We start from the raw sequence: 12,821 nt of genomic DNA, 5'->3' as shown, positions 1-12,821 counted from the left end.
TTATTATTTTTCTGGTTGTTAGTATCTGTTCTGCAATTAGTGTTGTTACTAATACACTGAATTTATAGATCACATAATGAGGAGCCAGTCTTAGTTCCTGAGAAACAGATAACTAATTGCAAGAGAGAAAGATAAGTTAAATTGTTTACAATTATAAAATATTACACTAAGGTGATGATTCATCATCTGTTCTTTACTTAAATGTGCACTATACTTGCTCAAATGACATTGTTATCCTTTATTCTTCACAATGTTCCATGTTTTATTAGAATATTTCTTGTTTAGATTGTTTTCTTTGTAAATCAATAGCATGAATGGAATCATATAGTTATCTAACAAGTTAACTTTGCTTTGCCTTGTTTGCCAAAGTTGCTTTTATATACAGGTTAGTCAGTCAGTAAGCCTTTATTAAGCACCTCCTACATACCAGGCACAGTCATAAGTGCTAGAAATATAGAGAAAGGCAAAAGACAGTTCCTATCCTTGAGGAGCTTGTGGGAGACCACAAGCAAACAACTGTTTATAAATAAGCTCTATACAGGATCAACAGAAAATAATCAACAAAAGGAGTGAACTGAAATCAAGAGAGATTGGTATCTTCTGGGCAATTACCCTGAATTTCAGGTTGATCTAGGTTTGGTTATTTGAAAATTCACATACTCTATGTTTGTTTCAAAATGATGCTTAGGAGGATGTTTTTCAATAATGTGGTTGAAGAAGGTCCCCCTAATGAAGTAATTTGTATACATGTGAATATTGCAACATGGTTTTTTTTCTATTTCAAATTTATTTTGGATTTTTTAAAAAAATTCACATAGGGCTTAGCTGAAAACAAAAGTACTTTAGGACCTGAGGAAGTTCGTAAATCTGCTCTGACATTGGTTATGGGTGCTCTTGATAACCCAAATCCCATTTTAAGATGTGCAGCTGGAGAAGCCCTTGGAAGAATGGCTCAAGTGGTTGGAGAAGCAACTTTCATTGCTAGAATGGCTCAATATAGCTTTGACAAGTAAGTTTTTTTTTTTTTTTTTTTTTTTTTTACCAAGCAGTAAGTTTCTCACATAGACAAAAATAATCTGGAAAATCAAAACTTAAGAAATTGGCCATAGTTTCTCTATAACCTGAAGGCAAGTGGAAAAAGTTTTGTCTTTTTACAAGTAATTGATTAAACTTCAGAGATAGAGAGATATTGTACTTTAGGTAGGTCAGAAAATTCCCTGATCACTTTAATAGCATATGTTCGATAAGAGAGGATGAAGGATATATATATATATATATATATACACAGTGAAATCAGTTAAGATTTAAATATTTACAGTAATTATAGGAAGTGGACAGATGTGTAATTTAAAATAGCAAATACACCAAAAATAATTTATATTTGGTTTGTAACTTGTTGTGGGTATATATGATCTATGAATTAATGTAAAAATAACAAGGCCACATTATGAAGACCTTATTTACAAAGAATTAGAAAGCTCTCTGGTTTACTCATCTTACCTGTAGACACTGCTCCAAATTATCTTCTTCACTCTCCTTGCACACTGTCTGAAGAGCATATCCAGCAGGTAGTTAATGATAGTTAAGTGTATTAGATGTTGTCAGTCGGGATTTCCCATATGCCAACCAAGCAAATACTTATTTAGGGGATTTAATAAGAATGCACAAGAATAAGTAATAGTTGATTTATTTCAATTAGGAGTATTAGCTGCAATGTACTTCTGAGTTAGTGTAAAACCTTAGTGTTTAGAAAAGAGGAAGGAAAAGTATGTTACAGTGAAAAGAACACTGTACTTGGAAACCTCAGTTTTCCCATTTTCTTAGTCTTTAGTTCTATATTAGCCATAAATGTATTCAATTCTACATTGTTGTTTTTGCTTATATTTTTGTTAAATTTATTTAGATCAGAGATAGGGATATTAAATTCTCCTATGATTACTGTGTTACTAGCTATGTCTACCTGCCAATACCACTTGGAAATTCTGCAAAAAGTGACCATGTATTAGGACAAAGACCTAGTGTAAATAAATGTAAAAAGACATTCTGTGAAAACTGAAGGAGCACATGGACACTCTTTACAGACTAATATTACATCACTTCTTATTTTGGTCATATATCTCATCCTTTTGATATACATTGCACCACTTCTCTAAAATTCTTCATAAATTTTAGCTTTACAAGCAGTCATCTTAAATGTTAATTTTTTTTCAGATTAAAGTCTGCTCGAGATGTTGTTTCCAGAACTGGCCATTCATTAGCCCTTGGCTGTCTGCATCGATATGTTGGGGGGATAGGATCAGGACAACACCTCAAGACCAGTGTTAGTATTCTACTAGCACTGGCACAAGATGGAACTTCACCTGAAGTACAGGTATAGTGTGATTTTAAAATTGTTTTTAAAGTTTCTTTTTGCTGCTGAATTACAAACTCTTCAATATGTTGCAATGAAAATGCAGATTTCCTTCATCATTGCACATATGTTGGTCAAATATTACTTATGGACAATGAACTGATTCCAGAAGTAAAAAGGAGAAAGAGATAAGGCTGTATCTAATTTGGGAAACTGTAGAGTGCTTTCATTGACTCAAAAAATTTGGATCATTTGATTCTTTTTGTTAAATGAATATTGGAATTCCTTTTGTGTTCTAGTCCTCCCTTTCTCTGCCACTAGCTGCCTGTGTGACCTTGGTAAATCATGTTATTGCCTTTGGTCTAGTTCCTTCATCTGTAATGTTTTGACTAATAGATCTTTGAGGTTCCTTATTACTTTAAAATTCTGTGATCCTATTCAGTTTTGTCTTTGATTTAAAAGCTTGTGTTCTTGTTATCTAAAATTTTAAATAACAGTTTAGTACTCATAAAATCTTACTGATTATAGTTTCTTTTTTAAAAATTCAGTTTTATTTTCACTTCCAAATTCTGTCTCTCACCCTGCTATGCCAAGCATTGAGAAGACAAGGAAAACAAAACCCATTACAAATCTCTATACTCTTGCAAAAAAATTTCTCCTTTATCCATGTCCAAGAAAGGAAAGAAAACATGCTTCATTCTGCACTTGCGGTCCATCAGCTTTATGTGGAGATAGATAGTGTATGTCACCATAAATTCTTTGGAATTATAGTTAGTTATTTTGTTGATCAGAGTTTCTAAGTTATTCATAGTTGATTATCTTTTACAACACTGTTGTTACTGTATAAATATTCTTCTGGTTCTGCTCTTTTACTTTGCCTGAGTGCATTTCATACAAGTCTTCCCAGGTTTTTTTCTGAAAGTCATCTTCATCATTTCTTACAGCACAAAAGTATTCCATCACATTCATATACTGTAATTTGTTCAATCCTTCCCTAATTGTTGGGCTTTCTTTTAGTTTCTAATTCATTGCTCCCACAAAAAGAGTTGCTTTAACTATTTTTGTACATATTCATCCTTTTTCTCTTTTAAAATTAGATATAGACCTGCTTTCCAAAGTTCCTATCTCTGCTAGCTGTGCATTAAAGTATTTGTTTTCTCATAACCCTTCCAATATTTGTTATTTCCCCGTCTTTTGGTCAGCTTTACTAATCTGACGGGTGTGACATGCTGCCTCAGAGTTGTTTTACTTTGCATTTCTCCAATTAGTAGTGATTTAGAGCATTTTTTGCATATGGTTATCGACTGAAGTTTTGATTTTATTGAATATTGGATTTCTTCCTCTGAAAATGTGTTCATGTTTATTGGCCACTTGTTGATTGAAAAATGGCTCTTATTCATATAAATTTGACTCAGTTCCCTATATATCTCAGAAGTGAGTTCTTTGTCAAGAAACTTGCTATAAAGATTTGTTTTGCATTTTCCTGTCTTCTAATTGTAACTGCATTGGTTTTATTTATGTAAAAACATTAAAATTTTTTTAAAATCAAAATTCTTCATATTACCTCCTGTGAACCTCTGTCTTTTGTTGGTTTATGAACTCTTCCCTTATGCATAGATTTAACAGGTAATTTTTTCTTTGCTCCACTAATTTGCTTATTATGTCGCCATTTATATCTAAATCATGTACCTGTTTTGAGCTTATCTCTTGGTATATAATGTGAATACTTGTTTATGCCCAGTTTCTGCCAGATTACTTTCTAGTTTTCCCAACAGTTTTTGTTAAGTAAAGATTTTTTTGTTCCCATAGCTGGGTTCTTTAGGTTTATCAAATACTAGATTACTGTGCTTATTTATTTCCATATATTATGTATCTAATCAACTCTACTGATCAACTTCTCTTTTTCCTATCCAGCACCAAATTGTTTTGATGATTATAATTTTATAATAGTTTTAAATCTGATACTGTTAAGCCCCTTTCTTTCCTTTTAAAATGGATTCCCTTGACATTTTTTACTTTTTGTTTCTCTCCTTGAATTTTATTACTATTTTTTCTAACTATATTACTTAATCCTTTAGTAGTTGGATTGGTATGACACCGAATGGGTAAATTAATTTTGATAGTATTATTATTTTTATTATATTGACTTGGCCTGCCCATGAGTAATGAATATTTCTCCATTTATTTGGATCTGTCTTTTTTTGTGTGAAAAGTGTTTTGTAATTGTGTTTATATGGTTCCTTTGAATTTCTTGACAGGTAGACTCCCAAGTATGTTCTATAGTTATTTTAAATGTAATTTCCTTTTTTATTTTTTCTTGCTGAATTATACTGATAATCTACAGGATTGAGGATGATTTGTGTGAGTTTATTTTATAGTCTTCAATTTTGTTAAGTTGTTAATTGTTTTGGTTAGTTTTTTAGTTGACTTTCAAAGGTTCTCTAAACCTCTTATCACATGCAAAAAAATGATAGTTTTGTTTCCTCTTTGCTTTTTTTTTCCAGTTTTTCTTGGTTTTTTTTTGGCTAGCATTTCTAATATAATATATAATATTGTATAATAATAGTGATAATGGGAATTGATAATGGGGTTTTATATAGATAATGCTTGTCATTTTTTTTTGGAGGGCAATTGGGGTTAAGTGACTTGCCCAAGGTTACATGGCTAGTTTTTTTTTTTGTGTGCGTGTTAAATGTCTGAGGCCAGAACCGCACTCAGGTCCTCCTGACTCCTGGGCCGGCACTTTACTCACTGCGCCACCTAGCCGCCCCTAATGCTTATCATTTTAAGGAAAGTTCTATTTACCTCTTTACTTTCTAGTATTTTTAAAAAGAATGGGTGTTTTATTTTTTCAAAAGCTTTTTCTATGTCTGTTGAAAGTATTATGTAATTTTTTTCATTTTTCTTATTTATATGGTCAATAATGTTTATAATTTTCCTAATATTGAACCAGCCTTGCATTTCTAGAATAAATCTAATTACAGTGTATTATCATTGTGATTTATTGCTGTAGTCACCTTGCTAATATTTTATTTAAAATTTATTCATCAATATTCATTAGGAAAGTCTACCAATAGTGTGTTATTTTTCACTCCTCATGGTTTAGATATCAAGACCATATTTATGTTACAGAAGAAATTTTGTGAGATCCCTTTCTTTAACTATTTTTTAAAAAGTTTATTTTGTTAAAGAACAATTAGTTGGTATTCAGATGTTTGGTGGAATTCACTTGTAAATCCATTTGCTTCTGGGTTTTTTCTTTGGGAATTTGTTTGTAGCTTGGGAAATTTGTTTTTCTATGAAAAAGTTAAGTATTCTATTTCCTATTAACCTGGACAATTTTAATTTTTGTAAATATCCCATTTTAATTAGGTTGTCAGATTTTTTGGCATATAATTGGGCAAAATAGCCCCTAATAATTGGTTTAATTTCGTGTTCATTGGTTATGAATTCACCTTTTTCATTTCTGGTGATCATAATTTGACTTCTTTTGTAAAAAAAATAAAATTAGCTAATGATTTTTCTATTTTATTGTTTTTTCTTATACTAGGTCATTGTTTTATTTATTAGTTCAATGGTTTTTTTGATTTTTAATTTTATTGATCTCTCCTTTGATTTCTAGAATTTCTTTTTTGGCATTTGATTGGGGGGTGGGGAGTGGTAAATGTTGGTTTTAAAGGTTTTTTTAAAATCTGTAAATTTCATAATTGCCATAATCTTTCAGGATAATGAGATTCTGATGAAGTCCATCAGTAAGACCAGGTGGGAAGTAATGAGATGGCTGCCCTCCTTAAAAGGATGATGTAGGAAGAGCTAACCCAGAGGCCCCAAGGGCAGGAGTTACTAAGGAAACTTTTACATAAGAAATATTTTTATAATATTTTACACATAAATATTATAATAGAATTTATGAACTACTTTAAAGTTTGCAGAGTACTTTACAAATATCATTTCATTCCATCTTCATGACAACCCTGAGAATTAAGTGCTATTATTATCTCTACTTTTCAAATAAAGAACTGAGATGGACAGACAAATGATTCATCCAGGATCTCTCAGGTAGTAAATATTTGAGGACAAATTTGAACTCAAGTCTTCCTAATTCCAGGTCCAGCACTTTATCCCCTGTACCACTTAGCTGCTTATGAATAAGTAAAATTCAAAGCAGTGTAAGAAGACTGATAAATTTACACAACGTAAGGTAAGCTGAACCAAGCAAACAGTACCCATAGCAACAGTAGCAATATAAACAGAAAGAACAAAATTGGAAAACCAAATGCTATAATTACAATGAACAAAGTTTCCACTTGATGGAAAATTGAAAAAAATGTACCCCCATCCCAGTTTTCAGAGGAGAGGGAATATGGGAATGGATTAGCTACCTTTTTTTTCTTTTTTTGAAATCTTTAGCACAAGGCATATTTGGAAATAAAAGTGTTAAAAAAAACTCCAAAATATCAAGACTAAAAGCAAAAAAGAAAAGTGCTACAGTTTCCCAAATTTCACCAGTTCTGATCTTTCTATTCTGAACCCAATTCTTTGTCAATCTACAGTTTCTATTTAAGATTAGAGAATCATGTATGTAGAGTACCATCTAGTCTAACTCTCATTTTACAGATGAAGAAACTGAGACCCAAAGAGATGAATCAATTGCTTTTTTTGTAATCAATGTACAAAGCAATGGGATTTTGTATTCCTGACACCATCATCAGATTTAGAATTGGAGGCGACCTGAAGGGTTGTCTTTTCTACTGAAATCATTTAAAAATGATGGGTCTTAGGCTCAGATAAATTAAGTAACATGCTCATACATATAATGTCATTATCTGATCTCAAGGATCTCAAAATCTATTGAGGGACACAACACATAAAAGGAAGCTGAAAAACAGGTTCAGATGGTGGCTAGGTGGCACAGTAAATAGAGCACTGGCTCTGGAGTCAGGAGGACCTGAGTTCAAATCTACCTTCAGAAACTTAACACTTACTATGTGACCTTGGGCAAGTCACTTAACCCCAATCTTCCCCCCTCCAAAAAGACAAAAAAAAAAAGAAATGTATTTTTGTAACGAACTTTTGTTCATTTTTTTGTTTATTTTATTTATTCGTTTGTTTACTCTTCTCTCCTGATTTGATATATATGGATGTCTGCTCTCCTTCCCTGATTATGCAAGGTTATTTCCATTTTGCCTTCTTGTTCTAAGAGACCTGGACAGTTTCCTTTTAAGATTTCTTAAAATAGGATGTATAAGGGCTTTTTTTTTTTTTTTTTGGTCATGGCACTCAGTCCAGTAATTCTTAATTTCTTTTCTTCATTCTATTTTCTAGGTCAGTTTTTCCTATGAGATAGATACTTTACATTTTTTGAAAGAACTTCAGTTTTATTACTTTGTTTTAAAATTTATTGTTGTCTCATGGAGTATTTGACCTCTATTTGATTAATCAGAATTTCTGGAGAGTTTGTTGCTTGGGCAAGGTTTTTGTGCCAACTATTAGTTACCTTTCTAATTCTTTCTTCCATAATTCTCATTTTCTTTTCCAGTTTTTTCCTCTTGAACTCTCATTCCTTTGTCAAAAAAGATTATCAATCTGTCTTCTAAACTCTTATTTGATAAATCCTAGTTGAATTTGTTCCCGAGTTGTGTTTTTCTCTGTTTTTTCTCTTCCTACTTATAAGACTATTCTTTTTCACTCTCCTTTGCTAGTTCCTAAGTCATGCCCATTTGCTGTAGATGTCCTTCAGGGCTCTGTCTTGGACCCTCTTCTCTTCTCTCTCTCTACTACTTCACTTGCTTATCTCATCAACTCTCATGGATTTAATTATCATCTCTACACCAATGATTCTCCAATATACCTGTCCTGCTCTACCCTCTCTGCTCACTTCCAGTCTTACATTTTCAGCTACCTTTCAGACATTTTGAACTGTATGAGATGAATAAACTGAACTAATGATTTTCCTTTCTAAACTACTCTTAAGAGCGCCACCATCATTCTCCCAAGACACCAGGCTCACAAACTAGATGTCATCCTTGATTCTTCATTATCTTTCACCTCCCATATCCAATCTATTGCCAAGGCTTGTTGATTTCATGTTTGCAACATTTCTTGAGTATGCCTCCTTATTTCCTCTTATCAGCACCTCTGCCCTGGTACAGATCCAAATCACCTCACTCTTGCAAAAGTCTTCAGGTTAGCCTCCCTACCACAAGGCTCTTTCCATTCCAATCCATCCTCTATTCAGCTGCAAAGTGATTTTCTTAAAGTTCAGGTCTGACTACATCACCCTCATAGTCAATGCATTTCATTGGTTATCTATTACCTCCAGGATCATATATAAAATCCTGTGTTCATAACCAATTATCATTCCCACCTCTCTTCCCTAGTTTTCTTACACTTTACTTTCTGCCACATCTTTAATCCAGTGACATTGACCTCTTTACTTTTACATAAACAAGACACTTCACCTCTTAGCTCTGGGCATTTTCTCCGGCCTCTTCTTCCCTCTACCCCCTATTCCTGGAATGCTCTCCCTCCTCATCTGTGCCTCTTGGCTTCCTTCAAGTCCCAACTAAAATCCTGCCATCTACAGGAAATCTTTCCCAATTCCTCTTAATTATACTCCTTTTCCTCTCTTAATTATTTCCTCTTTACCCAATATGTAGCTTGTTTGTACTTATATATATTTTTTTGTCTTCCTAGTTAGATCATCGGTTCCTTGATGGCAGAGACTATCTTTTGCCTTTTTTTGTATATCTCGTGCTTAGTATCACGTCTGACTACCTAGTAGGGACTTAATAAATACTTACTGTCTGACTGAGCAGGACTGACTGAGGCTTTGCTTGTAGATTTTGAGAAGTCATTATTTTATTCTGGGGTTTTTTCTCATGTGTTCTTGTCACTATAATATTTTTTTGTGGTAGTATTGTTTTTTGTTTGCTCATTCTTCAAAACTGCTTCCTAACTTTGGACTTTGTTAGGGCTAAGCACTCCTGTATGGAAAGTCTAGTCTGATACTGTTGTTTTCTTGGCTTATTTATTAGTGTTCTCTTAGTATCTCAACACAACTCAAGCTCAGGACCTATAATCTTTCAGTGCTCTCAAATTGATCTTACTCTTGGCAAAGACTAATTGTTGGGTCCTGGTCTGAGCTCTACAATTTCCTGACTTTAATTTGGTTCTAGACAGTCATCAGTAGACTGCTGCTGGACTTACTGTCTATCAGCCAGTTGGTAAATGCCGCTGGTTCAGAGTTACAGAACTGTTGGCTTCTTTTAGACTGGAATTCCTCCCTGTTTATTCCTCTGCAGGCTTCTGACTGGGCAGGAACTGATAACCTATCTGATCTTTTCCTGGGGTCTGGGGGTCTGAGGGTCCACTTTGGGTCTGTGGCCTGAAACAAGGTAGTGAGTAACAAAGCTGCCAGTTCCCACTGTTCCCCATCATGGTGTCTCAATATGGGTGTTGGGGTACCCGAGAAACAATCTGTGAATTCTTTCTTGCTCTGGTTCATACCTTTCCTTGGTGGTTGGTGTACTCCACACATGGTATGTTCCACACTAAGCCCTGTCCCCAAACCTCTCTGTTGATGCTAACCTATGTTAAAATAATGATTCACTGTGGCTTTTTATTAGACTTCCTCATCAGAAAAACATCTTTAATTTAAGATGTTTTCTAGATGTGTTTGGAAGATTTGAGTGGGGGAAACTCCTCACTCCATTGCTTTCTTATACTATCCCAGCTATATTTTCTAATAAATTTTTTTCTCCATGATTTAAGTATATGATAACTTGGTTTGAAGCATTTTGTCAAATTCTGCACAAAACTTCTAAGTCATCTCCTTCAATAATTTTTTGGCACAAAAACTATAATAGTTTTCATGGCCTCTTTTGGACTTTTAGCTCCAAATGCTGTGATTCTATGTAGAATTACCTCTACCTCATAATTAAAGCATTGGAGTTGTACTTGAAATTGTGCCTACATTCCAGGTTCTTATTTAATTGTTGGTATCTAATGTTTTTTCATCAAAGACATGGAAAATGTGTGGATTTGCTTTGCTTGAAAATATCTATTTTTTACAAAGATTGTGGTTTATTTTTCATTTGAGACTTAGGGGCAAGGAGAGCTGGGGATAGTGTTGCTTAAAGAATTAAAAGTTATTTTTAAAGAATTTTTAAAGTTTACAAAAGACAACAGAAAAATATTCAGAAGGAAACATAAATAAGCAGGGTAACTTTGAAAGTAACATGATGAATTTATTGTGATTTTTAAAAAAACAAGCTGTACATAATAGAGATGCCAAGTTTCATTTATCTTCCTTTTCTGTTTTACTTTTTACATAGAAATATTCCCTTTTGGGGGAGTATAACTTCTCAGAATTTTAAAAATAGTTTTATTTTTTCCAATTTCATGTAAAGACAGTTTTTAAAATTCATTTTTAAAAAATTGAGTTTCAGATTTTCTCCCTCTTCCCTCCCTAAAATGGTAAGCAATTTGATGTAGGTTATATTTCTGCAATCATTTAAACATTTTCATATCAGTCATGTGGTGGGAGAAGAAACAGGTCAAAAGAAAAGAACTATGAAAAAAAATTAAGAAAGTGAAAATAGTTTTGATTTGTATTCAGACCACATTAATTATTTCCCAGAAATTTGGATAGGATTTTCCATCGTGAGTCCTTTGAAATTGTTTTGGATCACTGTATTGCTGAGAAGAGCTAAGTTATTTATAGTTGATCATTGTATAAGGTTGCTGTTACTACTGTACAATGTTCTGGTTCTGTGCACTTCATTTAACATCAGTTCATGTAAGTCCAGATTTTTCTGAAATCTGCCTGCTCGTCATTTCTTGTTGCATAATAGTATTCCATGACATTCATATATCACAACTTGTTCAACCATTCATCAATTGATGGGCATCCCTTCAACCTGCAATATTTTGCTACCACAAAAAGAGCTATTATAAACATTTTTGCACATATGGGTGCTTTTCCCTTTTTTATGATCTGTTTGGGTAGACCTAGTAGTGGTATTGCTGGATCAAAGGGTATGCATAGTTTGGTTGCCCTTTGGACATAGTTCCAAATTGCTCTCCAGAATGTTGGATCAGTTTATAACTCCACCAATTATGTATTCGTGTCCCAATTTTCCCATTTCCCCTTCAACATTTGCCATTTTCTTTTTCTGTCATATTAGCCAGTCTGAAGGTTTTGAAGTTTCTCAGAGTTGTTTTAATTTGCTTATCTCTAATCAGTAGTGATTTAGAATACTTTTTCATGACTATAGATAGCTTTGATTTCTTCATCTGAAAACTGCTTGTATTCTTATAAATTTGATTCTGTTCTCTGCATATTTGAGAAATGAAGCCTTTATCCGAGACACTTGCTATAAAAATTCTTTCCCAGATTTCTGTTTTCCTTCTAATCTTGATTGCATTGGTTTTGTTTGTGGAAACATTTTAAAATTTAATATAATCAGAATTATCCATTTTATTCCCTATAATCCTCCCTATTCTTGTTTGGTCAAAAATTCTCCCCTTCTCCATAGATCTGACAGGTAAACTATTCTTTGCTTTTCTAATTTGCTTATGGTATCACTCTTTATGTCTAAATCACATACCCATTTTGACTTTATCTTAGTGTACAGTGTAAGATGTTGGTCTGTGCCTAGTTTCTGCCATACTGTTTTCCTGTTTTCTGAAGCAGTTTTTGTTAACTAATGAGATCTTATCCCAGAAGTTGGAGTCTTTGGGTTTATCAAACACTATTTTACTGTTGTCATTTACTTCTCTGTCTTGTGTACCTAATCTGTTCCACTGATCCACCACTCTATTTCTTAGCCAATACCAGATAATTTTTGATTGCTGCTTTATAATATAGTTTGAGATCTAGTATGGCTAAGCCGTCTTCGTTGGCATTTTTTTCCCATTAATTCCCTTGATATTCTTGACCTTTTTTTCTTCCAGGTGAATTTTTTTCTCCTAGCTCTACAAGGTAGTATTTTGGTAGTTTGATTGTAAAGCACTGAATTAGTAAATTAATTTAACTAGAATTATAATTTTTTTATTATATTGCCTTGGCCTACCCACAAGCAATTGTTGTTATTCCAATTGTTTAGATCTGTCTTTGTATGAAAAGTATTCTATTATTGTGTTCATATAGTTCCTGGGTTTGTCTTGTTAGATAGATAAGTTTTTTATATTGTTTATAGTTACTTTAAATGCAATTTCTCTTTCTGTCTCTTGGTGCTGGACTTTGTTGGTAATATATAGAAGTGCTGGGTTGATGTGGGTTTATTTTGTAACCTGTAACTTTGCTAAGGTTGTTAAATTTTCTAGTTGTTGGGGTTTTTTGGTTGATTTTTCAGGATTCTGTAAGTATACCATCTTTCATCTATTAAGAGTGATAATTTTATCTCCTCATTCTCTGTTCTAATTCCTTCAATTTCTTTTTCTTCTCTTATTGCTATAGTTAACATTT

At 33.0% G+C, this 12,821-nt stretch overlaps 2 protein-coding genes across 3 annotated transcripts in view; one reads left to right on the top strand and one right to left on the bottom strand.

The window, feature by feature from the left end:
- HEATR5B (HEAT repeat containing 5B) overlaps window positions 1-12,821 on the top strand; it is a 135,947-nt gene that overhangs the window by 51,634 nt on the left and 71,492 nt on the right. For both annotated transcript variants that reach the window (XM_069072208.1, XM_069072209.1), the window contains 2 exons: window positions 819-1,009; window positions 2,212-2,371. In XM_069072208.1, coding sequence (XP_068928309.1) covers window positions 819-1,009; window positions 2,212-2,371 — 351 coding nt within the window. The remainder of the gene's footprint in view (window positions 1-818; window positions 1,010-2,211; window positions 2,372-12,821) is intronic.
- Window positions 1-12,821, bottom strand: part of CEBPZOS (CEBPZ opposite strand) — a 295,755-nt gene that overhangs the window by 256,939 nt on the left and 25,995 nt on the right. The gene's annotated exons all lie outside the window — the stretch shown is intronic.

Source organism: Petaurus breviceps, unplaced genomic scaffold (genome assembly GCF_028583685.1).
Source record: "Petaurus breviceps papuanus isolate PSGF00001 unplaced genomic scaffold, PetGlider_PUasm1.0 90845, whole genome shotgun sequence".
NCBI lineage: Eukaryota > Metazoa > Chordata > Mammalia > Diprotodontia > Petauridae > Petaurus > Petaurus breviceps.
The sequence above is the reverse complement of the archived record's forward strand: the minus strand, read 5'-3'. Positions and strand labels throughout refer to the sequence as shown.